Consider the following 27,947-nt stretch of genomic DNA (forward strand, 5'->3'; position numbering starts at 1 on the left):
GCTGTGTCCAGGACACATCCCCTGGAGGCGTGGTTGTGGAGACCATGAGCCAAATTCATTCATTATCTAAAATCAAACTCAATTCTCATGAAGTAAGGACATCAGCCTTACAGGGTCGGGCGTGTGCCGCCCATTTCCACCTGTGGGTTGAATCCACCATTCCTGCTGACTCTCCTAGGGTCTCCGCTGTTGGAGGTCAAGACTGTGATGTAATAAAGTATTTTTTTCAATGTGTGTCCTGTGGCAGTGCCCAATTCAGAAAGAGCAGGATTTTAGTTCCAAATGCGTCAAGTTTTATATGTTAAGACATCGCTTGTTAATCTTGCACATAACATCTATCATATTCATATGCTGCCTAGTCTTGGGTTTTTTTTTTTTTTTTTTTTTGAATCAGAATCTCACTCTGTCACCCAGGCTGGAGTGGCAGTGGTGTGATCTTGGCTCACTACAATCTCTGCTTCTTGTGATCAAGTGATTCTCCTGCCTCAGCCTCCAGAGTAGCTGGCACTACAGGCACGCATCACCACTCCCAGCTAATTTTTGTATTTTTATTAGACAGAGGGTTTCACCATGTTGGTCAGGCTGTTCTCAAACTCCAAACCTCAAATGATCTGCCCGCCTTGGCCTCTCAAAGTGCTGGGATTACAGGCATGAGCCACCATGCCTGGCCCAAAGACATCCTCTTTTATCTGCTCATGTGGATTTAATGATATCCCCTTGGGGTATAATAAAAACTTCTTTGGTCTTTGTCCACAGTTCCTGGCACATAATTCCTAAATCCCTAGAATGGACATTCGTTCATAGGATGAATGAAGGTGTTAAGACAGCACTATGGGCCGGGCACGGTGGCTCACCAACACTTTAGGAGGCTGAGGTAGGCAGGTCAGTTGAGGCCAGGAGTTGGAGAGCAGCCTGGCCAATATGGTGAAACCCCATCTCTACTAAAAATACAAAAATTAGTTGGGTGCAGTGGTGCACACCTGTAGTCCCAGCTACTTGGGAGGCTGAGGCAGGAGAATTGCTCGAACCCAGGAGACAGCGGAGGCTGTGGTGAGCCGAGATCACGTCACTGCACTCCAGCCTGGGCGACAGAGCAAGATTCTGTCTCAAAATTAAAAAAAAAAAAAAAAGCACTATGGAAGCATTGGCCGAACTGAAGCGACTGCCTGGGGTCCCTCAATATTAAAGGGCTCCAGACAAGTCTGCTGTATTTGCCCCAGTTTGCAGAAATTTTAAAAGCTGGAAGGCAGACACTACAACATGAAACCCAACCTGGACTCACTGGGGACAACCAGGCAGATTCGTCGCACTCCAGCCCAGAAGACAGAGCAAGCCCTATCTAAAACCAAACAAAGACAAACCAGGCAGCAAAATGTGACCTGGGGATCAGTAAGTTCCCAAAGCCCACACCGCGTGGGGTGGAAGCTGGAGAGCTGGTTGGAGGAAAATGTTCTGGGCCAAAGTCCCAGTGGAGCACAGATGGGGTTTATGGCAAGAGCCTGAGCATCTCCCGGTGACAGCTACTGAGACCTGGAACTGAAATATGTCCACTCTAGCCGAGGTGCGGGATGCTGGGACCCAGCGGTGGAGGTCCTGGAGGGCGGGACCCAGGGTTCCCTGGTGGAGGTGTGGGAGGACGAGACCCGGCAGTCTCTCAAGCTGCCAGCGAGACGGGGACCCAGTGACCTCCCGAAGCTGCCAGCAAGGCAGGGACCCAGCAGTTTCTCGAGGCTGCCTGGGACCCAGTTACCAGATTACGAAGGTATCTCAGGCCCCGGAGCCAGAGCCAGTCAGGGGTTAAAGTGGAAGCTCCCTACTTCAGCCCCAGAAGCTGGGGCCAGGGGAAGGATGATGTGGATTGTTTTTGTTTTACCCCTTCTGTTGAATGTTTACAAATGCAAACTTGAGTTCTAATAAAGAATTGCATTTCCCTAAAAAAAAAATAAATAAAGTATGTCCACTCGAGGGCCAATTCTTCACTTGCTGTCCCAAAACCACCCCTGTGACTGAAGGACATGAAATAATCTTGAAAGTGGGATACTGGGCATGTCGTGGAGGCCTGGAATTTCAGGACCAGTCATCCAGAAGAACTTGAGAAAACACAGGTCTTCCAACTGGCCCCTTCATAGAAAACGGAGGCTTCAACTGCAAAACAGGTTTACTGTTTTATCAAACAAGATTATCACATAAAAAATAGCTACAGTGCTACGGTAGTATATAAAGTGCTCAAGTATCCTGAATGTAAGCATGAGTCATGACAAGTCCCTCCCTGAACGAGAGACAGAGGGCGGGACTTCTCCCTGGCTGCTTGAAGAAAAATCTTCGCTTGGGCTGATGAACATGGCCTGAGTGGGGGCTGACGAGGCACCCGGGTTGTCTTCCTCAGACAGATGCGTGTTCTTGGGTGCTCCCCCAAATTCTCTGCAGGCACTGTCTTGATTGAAATACCACCGGCTGGGGGGCGCCATGCCCTGGGTCTCTTCCCAGACTTCCTGGTTTGCCAAGACTGCCTCTTTGCTTGCCTCTGCGGAGAGTTCCAGCACCTGGGCAAAGCTCCTGTTGAGGATGGGAGAAAGAATAACGGCTTTCACCCTCTGAGGCGACGCGCATGCGTGTGGTGAACGAAGGGCTGCCACGCGGGGAGGCGGATTTTCACATGCCCCATGTGCTCAGTGGGAAAGGGCCAGCAAACAAGATCTTCTGAAAAGACTCAATCAGGGAAACCCCCCAAGAACAGCACCAGGCATGAAAGGAAAGATTCATCCAAGAAATGTTCATGGAGCTCAGTGCTGTGCTGCTGCTGTGGTGGGAGTATCTGTCCCCTCCCAAACTCCCATTAAAAATTAATCCCCTGGCCAGGTAAAGTGGGATTAAAGTGCTGTAATCCCAGAACTTTGGGAGGCCGAGGCAGACAGATGGCTTGAGGCCAGGAGTTCGAGACCAGCCTGGGCAACATGGCAAAACCACGTTTGTACAAAAAATTTTTTTAAAAAACTGGGCGTGATGGCTCACATCTGTAATCCCAGCACTTTGGGAGGCCGAGGCGGGCAGATCGCCTGAGGTCAGGAGTTCAAGACCAGCCTGGCCAACATGGTGAAAGCCCATCTCTACTAAAAATACAAAAATTAGCCGGGCGTGGTGGAACACACCTGTAATCCCAGCTACTGGGGAGGCTGAGGCAGGAGAATCGCTTGAACCCAGGAGACAGGGGCTGTAGTGAGCCGAGGATCGCGCCACTGGCACTCCAACCTGGGCAACAAACTGAGACTCCGTCTCAAAAAAAAAAAATTAGCCGGGTGCAGTGGTGCACGCCTGTAGTCCCAGCTACTTGGGAGACTGGGGTGGTCGATGATCGCTTGAGCCTCGGAGGCAGAGGTTGCAGTGAACCGAGATCGCACCACTGCACTCCAGCCTAAGCAATGAAAATGAAACCCTGTCTCAATAATAATAATCCCCAATGTGGCAGCAGAGAGAGGTGGGGCCTTTAAGAGGTGACTGGGTTCATGAGGGTTCCGCTGTTCATGGATGAATGAGTCATCCTGGGAGGGGGACTGTGGCTTTATAACCCTTTGATGTCTCCTGAATTGATCCATGGCCACCCACAGGAGAAAGAAATGCCACAGTGGGTGGCTAGCTGTTTTGCCTAAGTCCTTTTCCAATATTTTAAGCAACTCAGGAAAAAGACTTAGCATTGTAAAAAAGAGAAAAGATACTCTACTGAAGAGGTGGAGAAAAGCGCATGGTTAGAAATCTCCTGGGGGAGGTTAAAAAAAAAAAAGTGGGGGGAGGTCTTGATGGGTTTTGGGGGTCTGGACGCACAAGGATATGTGCTCTGTGCAAACCACTGCACAGTCCTTTAAGATCTGGGCCATTTCTATCAATCAGAAGTTCAAAAAACATCCTCCTGGGACCTTACCCTGGAAGGCATTGAAAACACCAATAGGGCTGATGTGAAGGCGCCTGTGCTGCTGGGTTACTCTGAGGATGTGAATGGTAGGTGACACCCCTTCTCTTCCAGCTGCTTGAGAACTTCCATGGATATATATATATATATATATATATATTTTTTTTTTTTTTGTCCTGAGACAGGGTCTCACTCTACTGCTCAGGTTGTAGTGCAGTGGCATGACCGCAGCTCATTACAGCCTTGACCTCCCCAGGCTCAGATGATTCTCCCACCTCTGCTTCCTGAGTAGCTGGGACCACAGGCATGCACCACTGTGCCTGGCTAATTTTTGTATTTTTTAAACAGAGAGGCCTGGCGTGGTGGCTCACGCTTGTAATCCCAGCACTCTGGGGGGCCGAGGTGGGCAGATCACTTGAAGTCAGGAGTTCAAGACCAGCCTGACCAACAAGGTGAAACCCTGTCTCTACTAAAAATACAAAATTAGCCAGGCGTGGTGGTGTGCACCTGTAATCCCAGTTAGTTCGGAGGCTGAGGCAGGAGAACTGCTTGAACCCGGGAGGTGGAGGTTGCAGTGAGCCAAAATCATGACATTGCACTTCAGCCTGGGCAACTCTGTCTCAAAATAAATAAATAATAAATAGAAACAAGGTTTCACCATGTTGCCCAGGCTGGTCTTGAACTCTTGGCCTAAAGTGATTCTCCCACCTCGGCCTCCCAAAGTGCTGGGATGACAGGCGTGAGCCACTGCGCCCCGCCCTTCCACGGATTTTTCTGAGCTCTTTTGTTCTCTCTTCCCCCTGCTCTGCTTGAGTCTTATGCTCTGTGAATCTAGGACATGTCTTACAGCATATTTGATCCTCACTTCACCTAGAATCCCCAGTAGCTCAAAAATGACTGAGAAGTGGGCTAGAAAAGGGAAATTAGCTGGGCGTGGTGGCGCACACCTGCAGTCCCAGCTACTGAAGAGGCTGAGGTGGGAGGATCACTTGAGCCCAGGAATTTGAGGCTGCAGTGAGCTGAGATCTGCCACTGCACTCCAGCCTAGGCGACAGAGTGAGAACCTGTCTCAAAAAAAAAAAAAAAAAAAAAAAAAAGGAAAGGCAAGGCAGGTGCTCTTGGATGGAGATTTTGTTATCCACAATACGGATGACAATGACACCTGCTGGCCATTCTCATATCGTGCAGCGTCTGGGAAAAGAGCAGCTCGCTCAGGGGACTGAACCTCCTTTGAACTCCAAGAGGAACTTGGCACCACCCCAACAGTGCAGCTACCAACAGCCCTGAGCAAACAGGGTGCCACCTCTTTCTTAAAGCATTTTCCGAGGTACCTTCGGAGCTCAAGGTCCTTTTTTGCCGTCACGTCCTTGAGTTCGCTCAGTAAGTCCAGCACCTGCACATTTTCTTCCGAATCACCAACATCAAGTTCTCCCAGGAGGCGCTGAGTGGTCACCAGTTCATGCTGCAGGGCGTCTGGAGGGGAAGAGGGATGGTGGGCGATAGATGGCAAGGTGCCCCACGCAAGGCACACATAAGTGGAGCGGCCGACAGACTTCTGTCATGATGCTCGGCTATCGCGCTGGAACCGTGGAGAGCGCACAGGGAAGAAGTGGAAGCCAAGGAAGACATTCGTGCTTTCTCCAACCCGTGCTCTGAGATTGTGGGACAGGCACATCCATATATCCAGGAGGGCATTGGACCAGAACTGAAATGTCACTCTGGTGTCCTCAACAGAAACCAATGCAAATGTGAAAAGGGCTGTGCTGTGCCAGGGAGAATGCCTGAGGCCTCCCAGCCAGACCATGAGCAACTGAAAAACAGTCCTTGTTCCCTGTACCGCTGAGCAAAGGGATGCCTGCAACTGCGGGACCTGTGTCACCTGCACTAGGACAACACGCCTCTCTACCCTGACACACGTCACATCAAGGCCAATCGTACATGAGAGTCACATTTTGGGAGCCTTTTAAGCGCCATATCAGCCAGCCTCTTCTCCCTCCGGCTGTGGACCGAATTATGCCCTCCCCAATACGTACGTTTCACTCCAATCCTCCACTCCTAGTGAACGTGAGCTTACCTGGAAACAGGGTCTTTGTGGATGGGGTGGAGTTAAGATGGGTGGGGCCTAAACCAGTGACTTGTGCCTTCATTGGATGTGGGAAATTTCTTTTCTTTTTTTTTTTTTTTTTGAGACAGAGTGTTGCTCTGTCGCCCAGGCTGGAGTGCAGTGGCACGATCTTGGTTCACTGCAACGTCTGCCTCCCGGGTTCAAGCAATTCTCCTGCCTCAGAATCCTGAGTAGCTGGGATTACTGGCACCTGCCACCACACCTGGCTAATTTTTTTTGTATTTTTAGTAGAGACAGGGTTTCACCATCTTGGCCAGGATGATACTGAACTCCTGACCTCGTGATGCACCTGCTTCAGCCTCCCAAAGTGCTGGGATAACAAGCATGAGCCACCGTGCTGAGCCTGATGCAGGAAATTTCAATAACGAGACAGCCAGGGAGGAGGCCACGTGAGGACGGACAGAGCATGGAGGGACATGGCCACGAGCCAAGGAACACCAAGGGCCACCAGCAGCCACCAGCAGGTGGGGGAGACGCAGGATGAGCTCACCTGACAGCCCCTGGAGGGAGCCAATCCCATCAACGCCTTGATTTCAGACTTCTGGCTGAAATCAAGACTCCCAGAACTGGGAAGGAATATCTTTCCGTTGTTTCAAACCACCCATTCTGTGGCCGCTCGGTATGGCAGCCCCGGAAAACTCAACACGATCCCTAGGCCGCTCCCAGCAACTACCTAAGGAACTGAGCAGAGACTGAGTGTTTTCTAAGAGTTACAGATGTGGAGGTGACCGCAGTCATAAAATCAGAAACCCGGCCGGGCAGGGGGCTCACGCCTATTCAGGAACCCAGTGCTTTGGGAGGCCAAGGTGGGAGACCACTTGAACCTAGCAGTTCTAGATCAGCCTGGGCAACATAGCCAGACCTCATCTCTACAAAAAAATAAACAATAATTAGCCAGGTGCGCCAGGCACAATGGCTCATGCCTGTAATCCCAGCACTTTAGGAGGCCAAGGCGGGCGGATCACCTGGGGTCGGGAGTTTAAGACCAGCCTGACCAACATGGAGAAACCCCGTCTCTACTAAAAATACAAAATTAGCTGGGCATAGTGGCGCATGCCTGTAATCCCAGCTACTCAGGAAGCTGAGGTGGGAGGATCTGAGCAGAGGCTGAGAAGTTCAAGGCTGCAGTGAGCTGTAATTGCACTACTGCACTCCAGCCTGGGCGACTACGCTAGAAGATTCCACCTCCAAAAACAAAAAGAACAATGACAGGGCACGGTGACTCATGCCTATAATCCCAGCACTTTGGGAGGCCAAGCTGGGAGGACTGCTTGAACTCAAGAGTTCAAGTCCAGCTCTGGCAACATAGTGAAACCCCGTCTCTACAGGAAAAAAAAAAAAAAAAAAAATATATATATATATATATATATTAGCCAGGTGTGGTGGTGCACACGTGTACTCCTAGCTACTCAGGAGGCTGAGGTGGGAGGATCACTTAAACCCAGGAAGCAGAGGTTGCAGTGAGCTGAGATTGTGTCACTGCACTCCAACCTGGGCAACAGAGCGAGACGCTGTCTCAAAAAAAAAAAAAAAAAAGAACCAAATTCCAGGGCAGCCAAAAACTTGCTATTTGGGAAGATACCTGTTCTGAAGAGAATTTAAGATGCAGCGTGGCAGTTTTTTCACACTTGCCAAAGTCTTCAAAAGTTAGGGATTAGGTGGGAACCCTATGCCTGAAAAGGGACCTCACTGCTCTGCTGAGGGGGAAAGCCAGGGTGGGGCTGCTGGTCTTGTCACCGCCCCCCACAACCACTAAGGCATATTTGTTGGGCCCAGGACTCAGGAGACTACAGGCCATCCCTACAAAACGCCTTAGGCAGGACAGGTCTCTGTGAATCCCAATGCCTGAGGTTCAAATCCCAGTGTGGTCACTTACTCAGGGCGAGACCCGGGAGGAACCACAGCCTGGCCAGTCCTCCCCATCCTCTGCCTTACTTGGCGAAGAGGGCACTTGTGGCGATGACAAGGGGCCCATGGGAAGCACCCACACACACTCCTCGCCCCGCCTGCTGCACACACGCTGGGACGCCCCGTTTCCTACCTAAGAGCTGCTGCCCGTCTCCCTCCAGGTGGATGGACCTCACGGGAAGCTCGTGCCTAGTAGTGTCCAGGGCCGTGGCGAATGTCCTGTATTGCTCCTTGAAGCGTGTGGCCACTGCCTCAAAGGGGCTGAGCATCTCGATCTGTAAGCAGAAGGGATAATCGGGGGAGACCCTGGAGTCCCCTCTCTGGAAGCTTAACGGCTTGTGCAGGGTTAAGATACAGCGCTGTTCTTCACCATCCCCCAGGGGATCAGAGTTCAGGAAGTTTCCGAGGGTGTGGTGAGCTCTCCCCAAGAGAGCCAAGTGGATGGCAAGGCGGCCCAGGCCCCTTACTGAGAACGTGTGTCTGCCAGGGGTTCTAGGCTTGGGCCCTCAGCTGAGCCCACCTGCTTTAGAGCACTGCGCCTAAACGCCTGCCTTCCATAAGGCCATCTCCGGCATGGCCCACTCCTACCCCAGACATGCTGTCTGGGTCTTCATGGGGGTTTGAAATGATATACGATTGACCCTTGAGCAACACGGGAGTTTGGGGCATCAACCCCTGTGTAGTCAAAAATCTGTATTTAACTTTTGACTTCCCTCAAATTTACTGATAGCTACTGCTGACTGAAACCTTACTGATAGCAAACATTCAATAAACATGTAAATAGATTAGCATCTATACAAACACACACATACACACATACACACACACACACACACACATATATTTTTAGATGGAGTCTTGCTCTGTCTCCCAGGCTGGAGTGCAGTGGCGCAATCTCGGCTCACTGCAACCTCCGCCTCCCGGATTCCAGCAATTCTTGTGCCTCAGTCTCCCAAGTAGCTGGGTTACAGGCACGCATCACCATGCCCAGCTAATTTTTTGTACTTTTAGTAGAGACGGGGTTTCACCATGTTGGCCAGGCTGGTCTCAAACTCCTGACCTCAAGTAATCCGCCCACCTCAGCCTCCCAAAGTGCTGGGATCACAGGCGTGAGCCACTGCACATATATATTTTTTATAGAAAGATCTTACTGTGTTGCCCAGGCTGGAGTGCTGTAGAGTGATCACAGTTCACTGCAGCCTCCACCTCCCAGGGTCAAGCAAACCTCTTGCCTCAGCTTCCCAAGTAGCTGGGACTATAGGCATATGCCACCACACTTGGCTAATTTTTAATTTTTATAGAAATTGGCCAGATGCGGTGGCTCACACCTATAATCCCAGCACTTTCAGAGGCTAAGGAGGGCAGATCACTTGAGGTCAGGAGTTCGAGACCAGCCTGGCCAACATGGCAAAACCCTGTCTGTACTAAAAATACAAAATTTAGCCGGGCGTAGTGATGCATGCCTGTAGTCCCAGCTACTCAGGAAGCTCAGGTATGAGAGTCGCCTGAACCTGGGAGGCAGACGTTGCAGTGAGCTGAGAGAGCGCCACTGCACTACAGCCTGGGTGACACAGCAAGACTCCCATCTCAAAAAAAAAAAAAAAATTTTCTTTGTAGAGATTGGGTGTCACTATGTTGCCCATGCTGGGACAAGTATGTATGCATTCATGACATGCCTAACTTTTTCTTAATTTTTTCAGTATTTCTAGGCTATAAGGTTCATCTATGAGTTTCTTCAAATTGTCACAAATCTCTAGAACTTTTTCCAATATACTTACTGAAAAAAATCTGCAGGTAAGTGGAACCTCACACTTCAAATTCGTGTTGTTTGAGGGTCAACTGGGTTTGTCTCTTTTTCTTCCATTTTGAGCTCCCTAAGGTCAGAGACCTTGTACTCAAGCCCAGGGTCTAGCTGCAGGGGTGCTCACATGAAAATTTTGGATGTTAGGGGTTGAGCTGTATCCCCCCAAATTCATACCTGACGATCCAACTCCCAGTACCTTGGAATGTGCTCTTATTTGAAAACAGGGACTTTATCAGGGTCATCAAGTTAACATGACGTGACAGGGGGGTTGTGGGGGGGATGCTAATCCAACACGACTGGTGTCTTGTGGGGAAAGGGGGACACAGACACACACAGTGGGGAGGACATGTGAACACAGAGAAGACAACCATTCACAGGCCAAAGACAGGGCCAGGAGAGATTCTCCCTCACGGCCCTCAGACAGAGCCAACCACCAACACCTCAGTCTTGGACTTTCAGCTTCCTGAACCATAAGAGAATGAATTCCAGTTGTTTTGCCCACCCAGGTTGTGGGACTCTGTCCCACAGGAACCACAGGAAACTCACCCACTGGGTGGGGGGTCCGCCCCTGCCGACCAGCCCTTTCTGGGTTCCAGGGGTTCGTTCCTGTCCTTCTCCCACGTGGACACTGCTGACCACACAGCACTAGGAGTGATGTGCCTCCCACCAGTACCCTGACCCTGCAGGGAGTCCCAGAGCATGTCATCCTGTTGCTGCTCACAATCATCAGGCACTCAGGAAGTCTCTGCACAAGTGCATAGAAGGTGCATGCCTCCCTTATTCGTTCACACTTTACTTTGTAACCTCATCCTCTAAAAGTGCCATCATAGACCAACACCAGGACCAGAGCAAGTGTGGCATTAAAAGCCCAACACAGAGTTAGAAGCCAGTGAGCAATGATACCCTAGCACGAATGCTACCCGAAACAGTGGAGATGGGACAGATTCATAGGGAACACTCACTGGTCACAGAGTGTCACTTACAACTGACCTGGGCATCCAGGACATCTGCCAGCTCCTGCTTCCTCTGAGAGAGGAGAAGCCTGCGCTTCAGCTCGTAAGCCTTTTTCTGTAGCTTCTCCTTCTCCTTACACATTATTAATAAATTCTTTTCTGCCCTTCTTTCAAACTCAGCAAGATTGTTCTCCATCTGTTAAATGTAAAAGAAAAGTTCAAGCAGGTGGGGACTCCCTCCCCATGGTGAATGGAGGCCACCCTTCCATCCATGGCAGACGTGAACAAGGAACTGTTTTCACCTTTACGGATAGTAGCGTCAGCAGTAGTGTCTGAGACTCCATCATTTCCATTGCTTCAGATAAATCCTTAAGAAAAGAAAAAGACCCTCTCAATTCCTGATGAAGTGGTATAAATCCAGCTCTTTTCCCAGCAGGGGCAGAACTCTGGCTTGTGTGGATTTTCTGTATTCAGTTTGATATTTGGTAGTTCTCTACTGTAGTGGGTCTATTGCTTGTATTTTCTTTTATTTGGTTTTCTCCGGCACTCTGAGATGAAAGAGGGAGGTCCACAACCTTTCTTCCCCTGGCACCTGGCAGGTGGAGAGACAGCTGCACCTGGGTAGTCAAGGACAAGCTGAGAATACCCACCAATTTGGTGCTGCACCAGGACCAGAATGCAGTCTCCCCACCTGCTGGTCCCCCACCCACCAGTCTTGTCCTCACCCCAGTGAGACCACAGCCTAGCCGTCCTCCCACCAAGGGACAGGGCCTGGCATTGTGCCTTTCCCAGTACAGCGTGGGCACAGAGAAGTTCCCTGTCTCATTTTTTACATGGCTCCATATTGGTATCCACTACTGAATGTGTACTCGGGGAAATGTAAACTCTACAAATGATCTAAGAACATTTGTGGTCTTGATTTTTGTCCTAAAGGGCATGGGTGTCTTATATGTTCTTGGATCCGTGGGCACTCGGCATCTGGTTCAGAGTGGACTCTAAATCAGATCTATGCAACCCATCTGTGGCTGCCCTCTTGTTTCAGACACTTACTGGGCTCTTTTTCCGAGGGGCAGAAAACGATGTTGACTCAGGTTTCTTTGATATGGTTTTTGCTAACTGTGGCGTCTTTTTGACGATGCTTTTGTCTAAGATAAAGCACAGCATTTTTAATGGTGAATAGCATATTTAGACTGGTCCCTGGTTGCCATTTTTTTTCTAATGATGGGTTAATTGGGATGTAACCCCATCATAAATTGAGGAGTATATGGACTTATAACAGTCCAGCTTAAAGTTGTTCAGCTTTGCAAGGGGCAAAAGGCAAGTTTAATACCCTTTACCAAGGTATTAAGTATATTTTTGATGTACAATATTTTCAACTTACAATGGGTTTGGTGGATGTGACCCCACTGTGGGCCAACTGTACTTTGGAAGCCCACTGAGACCTACTGCAACCCCCAGTGACTGACAGAAGGGGTGAAACAAATGATTTACCATTAATAGCAGAGAGATCCAGGTCAGGTGGAGCTGTGCCATGCCCTTCCAGCAACGTGGACTGCAGGTCACCCTTTCCGACCCCACTGCTATCTGCTGTTAAGAAAAGAATCCCCAAAAGTCAGCACAGTCAAGAGACACTCTCCATTCAAGCCAGGAAACGCAGGCTGTGTTTCTGAACAATACCACTTGCTTCTAAAAGCCCAATTTCGTCCAAGGTGGAAAGGCTTAAAAAAAAAAAACCTGTGGAAATTCCCAGCCATCACCTTGACTCTATTTTTAAAGTATCACTAGAAGAGAGAGACATTCTGTATAACCAAAGAGACGCAAATAGGCCTTTCTGCTAGTTCACAAGATGCTAAGGGTGGGATACGATGCCATAATCCCATTCTGCCCTCTACTCTCTTTCCATCTTTTTTGTTTTTGAGATGGAGTTTCACTCTTGTCACCCAGGCTGGAGTGCGATGGAGCAATCTCGGCTCACTGCAACCTCCACCTCCCGGGTTCAAGGGATTCTCCTGCCTCAGCCTCCCGAGTAGCTGGGATTACAGGCACCCGCCACCATGCTCAGCTAATTTCTGTATTTTAGTAGAGATGGGGTTTCACCATGTTGGCCAGGCTGGTCTCAAACTCCTGACTTCAGGTGATCCATCCACCTCGGCCTCCCAAAGTGTTGGGATTACAGGCATGAGTCACCGCACTCAGCCAAGTAATCTTTCCATCTTTTTTCTGCAGCTTCTGGACTGTTCACCCTCCCTGGGAGTACCCTTCATCTTTTAACATATATTCTAAACTGTAAAATTAAGCCTTACACTGTCTAAGATGGGCACTAGCATATAGCATGCTACCACTACACAAGAGCCCAGGAGTGCTACAAACGCCAACAGATGGCACATATGATATGTTGTGTTAGGAACTAAGCATGAGACTATTTAATGAACAACTATGCAGCTGAGGAAATGAATGACCTGGAAATGAAAAGAGGAAGGTCACCGCAATGTGTAGGGTACAATATAACAACGATTTGTGTTGAAATTCTTAAAAAAATCTGGAAAGATCAGCAAAAATCTATTGAGAGCACATGCCCTCAGGGCACAGACTGGGAGCCTGGGGTGAGGAGGTGGAAATTTTTTTTTTTTTTTTTTTTTTTGAGACAGGGTCTTGCTCTGTCACCCAGGCTGGAGTGCAGTGGCACAATCTAGGCTTACCGCAACCTCTGCCTCCCAGGCTCAAGCAATCCTCCCACTTCAGCCTCCTGGGTAACTGAGAATACAGGTGAGTGCCACCATGCCCAGACAATTTTTTATTTTTTTATTTTTAGTAGAGACAGGGTTTCACCATGTTGCCAGGTAGGTCTGGAACTCCTGGGCTCAAGGGATCTACCCGCCTCGTCCTTCCAAAGTGCTGGGATTACAGGCGTGAGCCACCACACCCAGCTAGAGGTGGTAACTTTTTATTGCTACTGCTTTTGCCCTGGAATATTTTATCATCAGCATGTATAGCATTTGCACTAAGAAAATTAATTTTCTACAAAGCCATACAATGGAACTCAAACAAGCAGTCCTTTGAAATCATTATGGTGTGGTTTAAATTAAGGTTTCTTAGCCATGGCACTGCGAGCACATGGGGCTGGATCCTTCCTTGCAGTGGTGGGGGTGTCCCGTGCATTCAGGATGTTAAGCGGCCTCCCTGGCCTCCACCCACCAGATGAACCCCTTCCCCCAGACATGACAACCAAACACATCTCCAGACACTGCCAAAGAGTCCCCTGGGGGTCGGAATCACCCTTGAGTAAGAACTGGTTTTAAGGTGTGGCAGGCCCAGTCTGATCCCCTGGCCACACCAGCATTCCCAGCTTCATGCATGGCCTTCAACCCAATTAGATGGGGAAAGACTAGCAGGCTGGCTCTAGTGTGCTTGCTTCTCAGCCACGCCTGAGAAGGGCATAGCGCGAATTCTCATAAACATCTACACCAGGAGTGGCAAATTGTAGCTCATAGGCCAAATCCAGCCCACTTCCTTTGCTTGTAAACAGTTTTATTGGCACACAGCTATACCTGTTCCTCTGTGTCTGGTCTGGGGTTGTTTTTAATGTTACAAACAGCAGAGCTGAGTCTTTTTGTTGATGTTGTTGAGACGGTGTCTCGCTCGGTTGCCCAGGCTGGAATGCAATGGCACAATCTCGGCTCACTGCAACCTCCGCCTCCCAGGTTCAAGCGATTCACCTGCCTCAGCCCCGCACCCGCACCCCAAGTAGCTGGGATTATAGGCGTGTGCCACCATGGCCAGCTAATTTTTGTATTTTTAGTAGAAATGGGGTTTCACTATGTTGGCCAGGTTGGTCTCGAACTCCCAACCTCAGGATGAGTCCTAATAGCCTCTCTAAGAGTCTTGCTCTCAGAGCACCAGTGGGAAAACAGTCACGTAGACAAGAAACTGATGTCACAAAGCAGTACCATGATGGCAATGTGCCTTTTCTGTGGGGCCACACAGGGAAGAAGTGATCTCCCCTTTTCTCCGCATCCCCGCTCACCTCCCCACATCCACCCAGTCTGTCCTTATGCTCCAACTCTCTCTGCTCACTGCTTCTGACCTTTCCCAGAAAGGAAAGAGGGAACTTTAACTTAGCACCCATGCAGACAAAATTTACTGCCGCGCTCATCACTGCCCGAGGACCAGGGCTGTCTCGCACCTTTGCTTTTCTGGAGCAGGCTGGATTTCCTTCCACCTTCAGACATCTTTCCTCGGGCCTGTGACCCATCTCCTGCAGGAGCCTGTTATGGGAACACAAGACACTCAGAGGACAAGACATCCTCCTTTCATAACAACGGGCCCTGATGCGGTCTGCACTGTTTCGTAACTGCTCTTACTTTGAGGCAGGGGAGACATTTAAAGAGGTTTGAAATTTTACCTCATATATACAGGACAAACAAATTTTGTCAAAATGTAGATGCTCACTTGCAGAGAACACAGGAAACTACCAAAATGTTTGCTGGTGATTATTGACATGGTAGATTACAGGTGACTGATTTTTTTCTAGACTCATTTAAGTATTTGCTAGTTTTCTAGAGAGAACATATAACACTGGTCATCAGGAGAAACAGTTTTTACACATACATTGTCAAAAATATTTTTTTAAAGAAACACAAGGAGCACTGGCCTTCTAATTACCAAAAGCAAAACGAAAATCTTATAAAGAGCAAGGGCCAGGTGCAGTGGCTCCCGCCTGTGGTCCCAGCTACTCAGGAGGCTGAGTTGGGAGGATCGCTCAGGCCCAGGGGTTTGAGGCTGCAGTGAGCTGTGATCACACCACTGCACCCCAGCCTGGGAGACAAAGCGAGACCAGAGCAACGACATGACGCACACACACCACTCTCATTCAATATCACAGTGGAGGTCCTCAGATAAGAAGTAAAAGGCAAACAGGTTGAAAAGGAAAAGTAAAACTCTGTTCTTACAGACGTAATTTTTCATGTAGGAAATCCCCGAACATCTTCAAAACTGCTACTAAAATTAGTAAGTTTAACAAGAGTTTTCTTTCAATTTTGTGTGTGAACTTGACTAGATATGAGGTGCCCCAGACTGAACATTTCTGGGTGTGTCTGTGAGGGTGTTTACTAATGAGATCAGCATTTGAATTGGTGGATGCAATAAACTGCCCTCCCCTGTGTGTATGGGCACCATCCAATCCCTTGAGGGCCTGAATACAACAAAACGGTGGAAGGAGGAGAAATTCACGCCTTTTGCTTCCTGCTTGCCTGGCTGAGCTATCTTACCCCATCTCCTCCTGTCCTCAAACTGGGACTTACACCTTTGGCTCCCCTGGTCTCAGGCCTTCAGACTCACACTGAACTAAACCACCAACCTTCCTGGCTCTCCAGCTTGCAGACAGCAGATCCTGGGATTTCTCAGCCTCCATAATCACATGAGCCAATCCCGCATAAATAAATCTCCTTTTATATATTCACATCCTTTTATAAGCCTCTCTTATTGGTTCTGTTTCTCTGGAGAACTCTAATACAGCAAGGGTGCAGGACACAGGGTCAACATGTGAAAATTCACATTTCTAGCAATGAAGTAGCAATGAACAAGTTTGGAGATTGAAATTAAAAGACAGTACCACATACAATGGCACTAAACACCAAATGCTTAGTTATAAACCAAATAAAATATGTGTAAGATCAACAATGTTGAAAGAAATACAGGAAGATCTAAATAAATGGAGAAGCGTACCGTGTTCATGTATTGAAAGACTCGATGTTATTAAGAAGGCATTCTCCCTGATTTATGAATTCAATATATTCAAAATCCAGCAGATATTTTGCCAGAAAATGACAATTCTAAAATCTCTATGGAAAGCCAAAGGAACTAGAAGAGACTAAAGTCTTGGAAAAACACAGTGGGAGGTCTCACTTTACCTGTTCTCAGGACTTAGTGAAAAGCTACAGTAACCTCAGCAGTGTGGAACTAGCATAAGGATGCATACATAGAACAATGGAAAAGAACAGAGCCCAGACATGATGCACACATATATGGTCAACTGATATTTGACAGAGATGATGAGAGAATACAATGGGAAAAAGGAAAATCATTTCAATGAATGGGATTGCAACAACTGAACACCCATACATGAAAAAACGAACTTTGATTTAAACATCACACCATACACAAAAACTAACTCACAGCCTTAAAAGTAAAACCTAAACTACAAAATTCGTACAAGAAACCAGGAGAAAATCTGTGATCCTGGATTAGGTGGAGATATCTTGGATAAGACTCCAAAAGCACAATCCACAAATGGGGAAAGTGATCAACTGGGCTTCATCGAAATCGACAACTACTGCCTCTTAAATTAAAACACTTAACAGCATGAAAAGACAAGCCAGACTAGAAGAAAATATTTGCAAAGCACCACAAAGAGCTGGTATCCAGAATACAGAAAGCACCCTCAAAACTCAGTAATAAGAAAACAACCCAATTTAAAACTGGACAAAAGATCTCAACAGACACATCAGCAAAGATACAGGAATGGCAAATAAGCACATGAAAAGATGCTCAATATCATCGGCTATTATGAAAACGCAAATGAAAACCACAGTGAAGTATCACTTCACACCCACAAGACTGGCTAGAATGTGAAAGTAACAACTTGTACTCTTCATCTATGTGCCTAGTGGGAACATAAAGATGGTGCAGCCACTGTTGATAACAGGTAGTTTCTTGTTACCATTATATATAGAGAGATGTTTACATCTACAACTTATGGCTTGTAACTCCTATAAGCCCTTTTTACAGTAAGCAGGATCTCTCTGACCTCCCACACTCCTTTCACCTGCCAGAGAGGGTCCTGCCTCACACCCCAGAGGAAAAAAATGCAACAGAGGCCAAGAAGAATGTGAACAGACAGGCCTTGCTGGGTTTAGAGCATACCCTCTTTGACCAATCACATTTCCACAGGGCTGTCCGTGCTTCGATCATGCCTAAGTCATGAAGACTCCATAAAAACCCAAAAGGAGCTGGGCATGGTGGCTCACGCCTGTAATCCCAGCACTTTGGGAGGCCGAGGTGGGCGGATCACGAGGTCCGGAGTTCGAGACCAGCCTGACCAACATGGAGAAACCCCGTCTCTACTAAAAATACAAAATTAGCTGGACATGGTGGCGTGCGTCTGTAATCCCAGCTACTCCAGAGGCTGAGGCAGAATAGCTTGAACCCGGGAGGCGGAGGTTGCAGTGAGCCAAGATCGCACCACTGCATTCCAGACTCGGCAACAGAGCGAGGCTCCATCTCAAAAAAAAAAAAAAAAAAAAGGACAGAGCTTGGAGAGATTTCAGATCAGATACCTAACACGTGGAGATTCCCAAAGAGTGGTATGCCCAAACAGGACATGGAAGCTCTGTGCGCCTTCTCCCATATCTCACCCTACACGTCTCTTATTTTCTAAAACAAAAAAAAGAGACAGGATCTCGCTGTCACTCAAGATGGAGTGCAGTGGCTCACTGCAGACTCAACCTCCTTTGCTCAAATGATCTTCCTGCCTCAGCCTCCCGAGTAGCTGGGACTATAAGCACCCACCACTACACACAGCTATTTTTATTTTTTTGTAGAGGTAGGGTCTTGCTATGTTGCCCAGGCTGGCCTCAAACTCAGGCTCAAGCAATCTTCCCACCTTCACCTCCCAAAGTGCTGGGATTAGAGGCCTAAGTCACCATGTCCGGCCACTTGGCTAATGAAAAAAAAAAAATTCAGAGACAGGGTCTCGCCCATGCTAGTTTGGAACTCCTGGCCTCAAGCAATCCTCCCATTTCGACCTCCCAAATTGCTGGGATTTCAGGCATGAGCCACCACACTCGGCTCCATCCGTATCCTTTGTAATATCATTTATAATAAACTGGTAAACCTAAGTGTTTCCTTGAGTTCTGTGAGTCACTCCTGCAAATTAACTGAACCCAAAGACGGGGGGTCATGGGAATCCCAACTTGAACTTGGTTGGTCAGAAGTTCTAGAGGCAGAAGAGGGGCAGTCTTGGAGACTGAGCCCTCACCGTATAGGTTCTGATGCTATTTCCAGGTAGAGTGTGTCAGAATTGAATTGGAAGATACCCAGCTGGTGGCTGCTGCTTGCTGGTGGGGGAACCCTCAGAAGTCCTGTGTTGACTGTTGTTGAGTGGGAGAATAGGAAACACAGTTTGAGTTTTTCTGCGAGCCAGCAATCCTCCTCTTGGGAGAAATAAAACCACGTCTACACAGAAAAACACACAAGAATGTTTATGGAGGCTTTATTCATAATCACCAAGACAGGAAACCAACTGACTGCCTGTCAATCAATGAACAGATGAACACACTGTGGTCTACCCACTTGATGGAATACTATTCGGCCATAAGAAGGAACCAGGCCGGGCATGGCGGCTCATGCCTGTAATCCCAGCATTTTGGGAGGCTGAGGCAGGTGGATCATTTGAGGCCAGGAGTTCAAGATCAGCCTGGCCAACATGCTGAAACCCTGTGTCTACTAAAAATACAAAAATTAGCCAGGTGGGGTGGCACACACCGGTAATCCCAGCTACTCGGGAGGCTGAGGAAGGAGAATGGCTTGAATCCAGAAGGCGGAGGTTGCAGTGAGCTGAGATCGCACCACTGCACTCCAGCCTGGGCAACAGAGTGAGACCCCATCTCAAAAAAAAAGGAAGGAAGCACCTACATGTAATACATGCAACACAGAGGAACTTGAAAGGCACTCTGCTAAGTGTTAGGAGTCAGAGGCAAGGGCTACAAACTGTGATGCCACAGATATGACCTTCTAAAAAAGGCAAAAATGCAGATTCAGAAAGCCAATCTGTGGTTGCCTGGAGGTGGGAGAGGGGCTGGTCCTATCAGAGCACAAGGGGATTTAGGGAGGACTGGTTCTGTAGCTTGATTCTAGAGGCGGTTCCATGACTGTCTATGTCTGTCAAAACAGGCAGGACCCTATGCTGAAAAGGGGGATGCTGACTCCATGTAAATGACACCTTGATTTTTAAAATGGGGGGAAAAAACAGAAAAGATCTAAAGGCCTAAAATGTTACAGCACGCAGACACACGGGGGCGCTGTAACCAAGTCTTGGCGACAACATGAAAATTTGGAGCGTGGAAGACTGTGACTCTTTGTTGAAAATTGCTCTGAGAAGAGTATCTGTTTGTGCAAAGGTATCCTCTTTTCTCAAGCCGAATCTTAAGTCACAGGGTCGAGAACCCACCAGCCACCCAGAGTGAAAGACAGGCAATGGGAATTTGACTTAATTTTATCATAAACCAAGATTTGGAAAGCAGAGGGAAGAATCCGACCTTGACTTCACTGAAAGAAAATATACAATTGTATAATCTACTGATTGCTCCCACGAACTCACACAAAGCACGTTCTCACGTGGTTAAATATCTTTCATGCCATTACTTTCAATGGTTTCATGATATTTCATGGTGTGCCTACACAATAGTTCACTAAACTCTTACTCCAATTTGGAGTGATCGAAGGATGTCATTTTTCCCATAGTTTTTCTCTAAAAACCTATTTTTTTATTTTAGTCTTTTTTTTTTTTTTTTTAAAGACACAGGACAGGGTCTCGCTCTGTCGCCAAGGCTGGAGTGCAGTGGTGCAATCTTGGTTCACTGCAACCTCCGCCTCCCAGGTTCAAGCGATTCTCCTGCCTCAGCCTCCTGAGTAGCTGGGATTACAGGTGCACGCCACTGCATCTGGCTAATTTTTGTATTTTTAGTTGAGACGGGGTTTTGCCATGTTGGCCAGGCTGGTCTCGAACTCCTGGCCTCAAGTGATCCGCCCACCTCGGCCTCCCAAAGTAGCTGTTTTTTAAATACCAGCCAGACACCAAGAACTGTGCGCTGGGCACTGGATAAGACAGCTTCAGAATCCAGAAAGTGAATTAACTGGGTTGAAAGGCAAGAACAGGCTGGGCGGGAGGGCTCACACTTGTAATCCCAATATTTTGGGAGGCCAAGACGGGAGGATCACTTGAGCTCAGGAGCTCAAGACCAGCCTGGGCACCATAGGGAGACCCCGTCTCTACAAAAATGTTTAAAAATTTGCTGGTGTGGTAGCACACACCTTTGGTCCCAGTTACTCAGAAGGCTCAGGTGGGAAGATGGCTTGAGCCTGGGAGGCTGAGGCTGCAGTGAGCTGTGATCACGCCACTGCACTCCAGCCTGGGCGATAGACAGAGACCTTGCCTCAAAAACAAAAAAAAAGGTAAGAACGATATTATGTTTCAATGGAGATCACAGCTTCGTAAAAGAGATGCTTATAGCCATGAGCTGTCGATGACAGAGACTCACAGCTGGCAGCATGAAGGGCTGATGGTCTCAAAAGCACCCGGGTGAAGATCCCAAAATGCTTCCTTCAGGACCAGGTTGTGACCGCCTCCCATGGCTAGTTTCGGAATTCCAGTTACTCAGAACCATGCTCAGAACTGCTGCAAATGGAAGCTGGGTGCGGCCTTACCTTTTGGGTTGTCTTCTTTTCATACTGCAAATACCGGGACTCAATCACTCTTCCACCTGTGGGAACACACTGTTGGTGCACGACAAAACTACAAAGGACCGAAGACCCCACACACCCAGACCTCACACACCCAGACCCCACGCCCCAGAGACCCAGATGCCAGGGGCCCTCTCCACTCAGTGACCAGAACAGAGGAAATCACCACTCCTCCTGCTCGCCTCTGATCACGTCCTTCGGCAGCCTCGAGCATGCATGGGACGCCTACTGTATGCAAGTCCCAAGCCATGTGTGGAGTCACAGAGTTCCTGAGGAAGTAAGATCAAGGAACACCCTCCAAGGTCAAAGCTGCAAGTGCACTCAGACAAGGGGGAGGGAAAGAAGAAAGAGCTTTCACTGAAGGCCTCCAGGTGGCTTACTCCTTCCTCCCATCTCGTGTAACCCCAACGGCCCCTTCCCCCGCCTGCGTGTGTCTAGGACTCACTCCTGGTACTACCTTTTACTCCCCCCACCCCTTACTCAGTTTGGGACCCCCTGCCCTGAGACATGTCCAACACCCAGGCCCTCTTCAGACAGAGCCAAATCCCTGGTGACAGCCCGACCCCAGGTCCCCTTCCAGGGCTAATCCTGGGAGCGTGACTGTGGATGGAATAAATGCCACCTGTCACCCCAGCTTCTGGAGGTAGGGGTCTGAACTGGATCTGGTTAGTCCCGTTCTGTCCCCCAGCCCTCTCCCGGACCCCTCCCTCAAACTTGTTCCTCCCACCTCCTACGCCAGGCCCAACCCTCGGTCTCAGCAGGTGACCTGTTTCCTCCTTCACTGGGAAGACAGAAGTGGCCCCAGGAGACCCTTCCGCCACCACATCCAGCCACCTCCAGTCCCGATGGCTGCATTCCCCCGGCCCTGTGAATGGACCTCTGTGCTCCCAGATAAAGCGCCCCCCATTCTAGGTGCTAAAGCCCAGCCCTCACTTCCAAAAGGAAATGCCCCGCAACTCCCACCTCCCTGCCTGAATCCCCACAGCTCCTCTCTCCACCAGATGCTGGAGGTCATTCTTCCTCCTACCTGCACTCTCTGCCTCCCCCCATTTCTCCCATCCCCTTGATAGCAAACACCCCAGAGTTCTTTACTCACCAGCTCCTCTTCCTCTCCTTTCTCCTTCCCTTGAATCCCGCCCCCGACAATCCAGCTTGCAGACACACCACTGCACCAGAACACCTCTGGACAAGACCACTGTGACCTCCCTTGCTCCTGAGCCCAGCAGTCCATTCTCAGTCCTGGTCATCTGAGCCACCAGGCACAACCACTGCTCGTTCCCTCCTTCCTGAAACGTTCCATCAGCCTCCAACTGCCCTTCAGGGCTGAGACAGGCTGGCGTGCTAGGTCCATGGGCTCAGGAAGCCTAAGTGCCTCCGGGAACCTTCTGGGCCCTGTGCCACCAGCAACTTGCCTCTAACCTTATCACTCTGTCACCTCTCACTTGCTCTATTCAGCCGCTCTGCTGCATGGACCCCCTTGCTGTGCATCCCCCTGCAGGCACCTCCCTCTCTCAAGGCTCTGCTCAGTTCAGACCACAGCACACTTGTCTCTGCCTGCCATTTCGTCACAGCATCTGTCATCATCTAGCGCCCCCCATCGCCTCCTTACGGTTCTCATGTAATGCCCACCTCCTCCCTAGAGCCCCAGGGGCCCAGGATTTTTGTCTCCTTCGCTCGCTGCTATGTTCCACCACCTGGCACGGGGTAGGCACTCAATAATATGTCAAATGAATGATTCTAGGCCAGGCGCAGTGGCTCACGCCTGTAATCCCAGCACTTTGGGAGGCCAAGGCAGGTGGGTCACCTGAGGTCAGGAGTTCGAGACCAGCCTGGCCAACATGGAGAAACCCCGTCTCTACTAAAACTACAAAAATTAGCCAGGCGTGGTGGCACGTGCCTGTAATCCCAGCTACTTGGGAGGCTGAGGCAGGAGAATCACTGGAATCCAGGAGGCAGAGGCTGCAGTGGGCCGAGATCGTGCCATTGCACTCCAGCCTGGCGACAGTGTTAGACTTTGTCTCATAAAAAAAAAAAAAAAAAAAAAAGAATGGTTCTGTATTGTATCGGTGCCATAGAGCCTAGAGGTTTGCCTTTGTACTGAAGAGGCCCGGGGAGAGTGACATGCTCAATGTCACACAGCTTGAGAGTTCAGCCAAGTGAGATTGTGACTTCGACCATATCTTTGTTCCAGTTGATTCTTCTGTTGGGGACTGGGGTTGCAGCTGCTACCCTGAGAGAAAAGGAGGTGCCCTCAGAGTTAACAAGGATCCTTCAGTCAGCCAAAGGGCTGGGCTGTCAATCTGGGCAGCCCCAGGGCAGGAATGCGCCATGCCTGCAGAGCGAGTGTGGGTGCCCGGCAGATGTGGACAATCGGGAGGCCACTCTCATGGTGCAGGTCTCTAAGGGCTGAGGCCAGGACCAGGTGGGGTCCCAGGGACAACCAGGTCACAAAAAGAGTCTCCCCTGGATGGTGATCGAACAGCTAAGAGAAAGGACATCCCCAGCTCCCAGCAGAAAGACCATCCAGCCCAGGTCTTTCTAGTAGCATCAGCAAACAGTTTTGCTCAACAAGGAGGATCTCAGGCTTGGGCTGCCTTGGATGGTGGGGAAACAAAAGCACTTTCAAGTTTCCTGAAAACTAGGATACAACTGTTTGTTTTAAACAGCCTGGCCAGGCGCGGTGGCTCACGCCTGTAATCCCAGCACTTTGGGAGGCCGAGGTGGACGGATCACTTGAGGTCAGAAGTCTGAGACCAGCCTGGCCAACATGGTGAAACCCTGTCTTTACTAAAAATACAAAAATGAGCCAGGATGGTGGCATGCTCCCAGCTACTTGGGAGGCTGAGGCAGAGAATCGCTTGAACCTGGGAGGCGGGAGCTGCAGTGAGCCGAGATCACGCCACTGCACTCCAGCCTGGGTGACAGAGCGAGACTCCATCTCAAAAACATAAATAGACAAATAAACAAACAGGCTGAATTTTCCACAGAAGCAATATTATGAAGAAGGATACAATTCTTGTCCAAGAACGAGGTAGCTCATAAATATTATAGCTGTTATATGCGAGATTAACATGCGATGTTTAGAACTTGGGAATAAGTGGTCAGGAAATAGACAACTCACCCAGCGACGCTGAAACATACAAACCTTGCCTCACTTGGAAATAAAATCCTGCTCTAAGCTCACTGAATTGGGCCCTGCAACACTGCACACACTGAGAAAATACCTCATTGTATCATAGTCTTGGCCTCCAACGATGGACTCTAGAATCTACCATGCAAGCAAGCCAAGCATTTCCTTTTTTTTTTTTTTTTTTTTTTTTTTGAGATGGAGTTTCGCTTGTCACCCAGGTTGGAGTACAGTGGTGCGATCTCAGCTCACAGCAACCTCCGCTTCCCAGGTTCAAGCTATTCTCCAGCCTCAGCCTCCTGAGTAGCTGGGATTACAGGCACCTACCACCATGCCCGGCTAATTTTTGTATTTTTAGTAGAACGGGGTTTCACCATGTTGGTCAGGCTGGTCTTGAACTCTTGACCTCATGATCCACCCGCCTTGGCCTCTCAAACTGCTGGGATTACAGGTGTGAGCCACCGTGTCCGGCCACATTTCCTTTTTTTTTTGTTTTGAGACAGAGTCTCACTCTGTCGCCCAGGCTGGAGTGCAGTGGTGCGATCTTGGCTCATGGAGGAGGCCGTTAATGGTGACCCCAGACTGATAGGTGGAAATCAGATGTACAGGCACCCCTCATGAGACTGACAGGCTTACGCAGTGGGAATTGAGAGTCTGATTTTAGGCCAGGGTCAGTGGTTAATGCCTGTAATCCCACCACTTTGGGAGGTGGAGGCAGGAGGATCACTTGAGGTTAGGAGTTCGAGACCAGCCTGGGTAACATAGTGAGACCCTGTCTCAAAAAAAAAAAAAAAAAAGACAGAGTTTGATTTTAGATAATGATCTCCATGGTCTCCACACCCATGCTTCCAGGGGACATGTCCTGGACACAGCCCATGACCCCCATGGCCACCAAGGGAAGCCACTGCTCAAAATGACCACCACCATTCCTGACACAGCCCTCGCCACAGGGCTGGGATGGCCAGACCCAGAATCCCCAGAGGTGTGACTACAAGGAGGTAAAGCCATAGGCCCCCTTCTCTGGCCTGTTTTTTTCTTCCTCCAAAAGCACGTAATGAAAGAAGAAAACCATGTTCCTTCAAGAGATCCTGACACTGCTCACCTTGAACTCTTTTCTCCTTCTTCTTGGCGCTGCTAGAATTTGTGGGGCCGGTTGCATGCTTCCTGCAAGAGAAGAGAGAGAGGTCTTGTTCATCTCACTGCCCAAGAAGCACAGGGAAGCCGGCGAGGTGTCTCTGCTAGTTGAAGCTCAGACAGCCCAGTCCGAGGGCTGCCCGAGGACAATTTCAGTGAGGCTGGGCCACCTCAACAGGAAGAGGGACACAAGGAGCAGCCAGCCCTGGTCACCTGGGCAAGAAGGCATAGGTGAACACCCAAACTGAGAAGAGAGGAGGGTAATGAGAGCTCTGTGGAAGAGATCACAGCAGATCTCAAGTTATCCCTGGGTTCATTCATTCACCAGACATTGATGCACCTACTGTATACCAGTAGAGACACAGTGGTAACAAAACACAGAGCTCCTGCCCAGAAAGGGAAGAACAACATCTTGACAGGCAGGTACGAGGAATGGTCCCAGCAGGTACCTCACTTTGGGAGGCTGAGGCGGGCGGATCACGAGGTCAGGAGATCGAGACCATCCTGGCTAACATGGTGAAACCCCATCTCTACTAAAAATACAAAAATGAGCCGGGGTGGTGGCATGCGCCTGTAGTCCCACCTAGTTGGGAGACTGACACGGGAGAATCGCTTTAACCCAGGAGGCAGAGGTTGCAGTGAGCCGAGATCATGCCATTGCACTCCAGCCAGGGCGACAGAGTGAGACTCCATCTCAATAAATAAATAAATAAAAATAAAAATAGAATGAAGCCTGATGTAATAGGAAAGAAGGGACCCTGAGATAGGAATCGCTGACTCATCAGCTGTGGGAGTGCAGGAGAGGGAGAATCTGGGATGACTAGGGGTTTCAGGGTTTCAGCCTGAGCTGGTGAGAAGAGAAGGGACCCAAGAACAGACACCAGTAACATAGGAGGGACAAGTGGGTGGGCAAGTGGAGGGGCAGGGCCAAGGCCAGGGCACTGTAACTCCTGCTCCCATCACCAAGGGCGGCTCCACTGGTCCCTGCGGCCACCTCCTCTGAAGCAGGCTCCCAGGACCTCAAAGTGAGACCCAGACAATGTTGGGGACACTTCCAGGCCACCGTGGGGAGAGGCAACTTAGCAATTTAGCAAATGTTCGCCAGGTGCCAGCAGCTGCGCTCGCCCATAGGCTCCTAACCTGACAGCTTCCTAACTGTTCACACCTGCTTTTTCCTCGCTGCAAAACAAAGACGCACAGGTTTTACATAGGTCACCCCCGGGGCAGTCTCAGAGCCAGAAAGAGACAAGAGCACAGACTCCCTCTGGGGACTGAGCTAGGGCTGTGGCCTCAAACCGAATGGGCTCCTGGGTGAACCTGCAGCGACCTGAGGGGGGTCCCTACAACCTGTGCGAGCCTCAGGTACTGTACCTGTTCCTGGGAGGTGCTACTGTCAATTTATCGGTTACGGCAAGTAACCGATAGATTGGCAAGGGGCGGTGGAGTGATTCCTCTTGCTGGCCAATTTCACTTCAGTTTGCACCCGGCACAATCAACACTGGCAGAATTAACAAAACTAGACAAATATAGCCTCAGGATCATTCATGCCTAGCTCTCGGTCAGTATTCAACTTCTTTCTTGTTCATGGTGTGTTACCCTAGGCAAGTCACTTCCCCTCCCTGGGTCTCCATCATCTCCTCAGTAAACTGGGAGCACAGAATAAAGCGCGTGGGAGGATTAAAGGGGACACTGTGGTTGCCCACCACTTGTTCACTGCATAACGATAATTCCAAGAGCAACATCACAGTAAAGACCCAGGCGCCGATCTAAGCGCGTTTCAGCCTCACGAGACGCCTACGAGGTTGAGCTGCGTCATCGGCCCCATTTCGTAGCGGAGGAAAGCGAGGCACTGGGAGGTCAGGCCGCTTGCCGGAGGTCGCCCAGCGTCCCAGCCGAGGACGCGAAACCTAGGGCCGGTCGGGTGTCTGCGCTCCGGAGCATGCGCAGAGGCAGCACGCCATCGGGGTCTTCAGGGGCCCGCGCAGTTCCTGGCGGGGTCGAACCCGAACTCACCCCGAGGGTCCTCACTCCCCAACTCCGCTGCCCATCCTCTCCAGCCCTATGACGTGTACAAATCCAGACCTGCGGACGCCCCAACTCACCCAGCACCGCGCCCCGAGGACTCCGCCATTTTCCCGCCTTAAACCTCAAGGCCCGACTCGCCGGCTTTTCAAAGCCGGACCCGCCCCCTTGCTTGCGGGTCTGACCATTTGTGGAGTCGCAGGAGGGGTGGCTGCGAGGCGTGAGGCAGCGCCGGCTAAGTGCGGAGAGCGCGGCCCCAGACGCGTGCTCCGCCTGTCCTCCCCTCGCGCTTGGTCTCGCCCACCATCGGAGGTAGGGGGTGGGGACGGTGGGTGGGGCCTGATCTGTCGTAAAGTAGGGGCGGGGCTTTTCGCGATGTCCCGCCCCTAGGCGCGCTGGCGTCACGCCTCCGTCCCCGCCCCTCCGGAACCCGGAAGCGGGAGCGCGCGGGG

General features: G+C 49.8%; 1 protein-coding gene across 7 annotated transcripts; it reads right to left on the minus strand.

Moving 5' to 3' along the window:
- Window positions 1-270: 270 nt before the first annotated feature.
- Window positions 271-27,805, minus strand: HAUS8 (HAUS augmin like complex subunit 8). Of its 7 annotated transcripts, none has more exons than XM_002828877.5 (11): window positions 27,576-27,805; window positions 25,442-25,503; window positions 21,177-21,232; window positions 14,878-14,959; window positions 12,186-12,281; window positions 11,745-11,839; window positions 10,997-11,062; window positions 10,732-10,890; window positions 8,071-8,212; window positions 5,236-5,377; window positions 271-2,556 (listed from the first exon to the last, which is right to left on the minus strand). In XM_002828877.5, exons 1-11 carry the CDS (start codon window positions 27,602-27,604, stop codon window positions 2,253-2,255), a joined length of 1,233 nt encoding a protein of 410 aa, XP_002828923.4. In that variant the 5' UTR covers window positions 27,605-27,805; the 3' UTR covers window positions 271-2,252. The 7 variants fall into 7 exon arrangements, with proteins under 7 accessions (XP_002828923.4, XP_009251213.4, XP_063575395.1 ...); XM_009252938.4 differs by having other exon boundaries at window positions 12,186-12,278; window positions 27,576-27,745; XM_063719325.1 differs by lacking the exon at window positions 5,236-5,377 and having other exon boundaries at window positions 12,186-12,278; window positions 27,576-27,773.
- Between the last annotated feature and the right edge of the window lie 142 nt (window positions 27,806-27,947).

The sequence above is a fragment of the Pongo abelii genome, chromosome 20 (assembly GCF_028885655.2).
Source record: "Pongo abelii isolate AG06213 chromosome 20, NHGRI_mPonAbe1-v2.0_pri, whole genome shotgun sequence".
In the NCBI taxonomy this organism is placed as follows: Eukaryota; Metazoa; Chordata; class Mammalia; order Primates; family Hominidae; genus Pongo; species Pongo abelii.

Bases quoted from the DNA above. Each gene is read 5' to 3' on its own strand.
- HAUS8 (XM_002828877.5), bottom strand. From the start codon at position 27,604: ATGGCGGAGTCCTCGGGGCGCGGTGCTGG. The intron at 11,840-12,185 runs GTAAATCATTTG...GCTTTATCTTAG, and splicing joins GGATCTCTCTGCTATTAATG to ACAAAAGCATCGTCAAAAAG. The intron at 11,063-11,744 runs GTAAGTGTCTGA...TCTTTTCTTAAG, and splicing joins CCCCTCGGAAAAAGAGCCCA to GATTTATCTGAAGCAATGGA.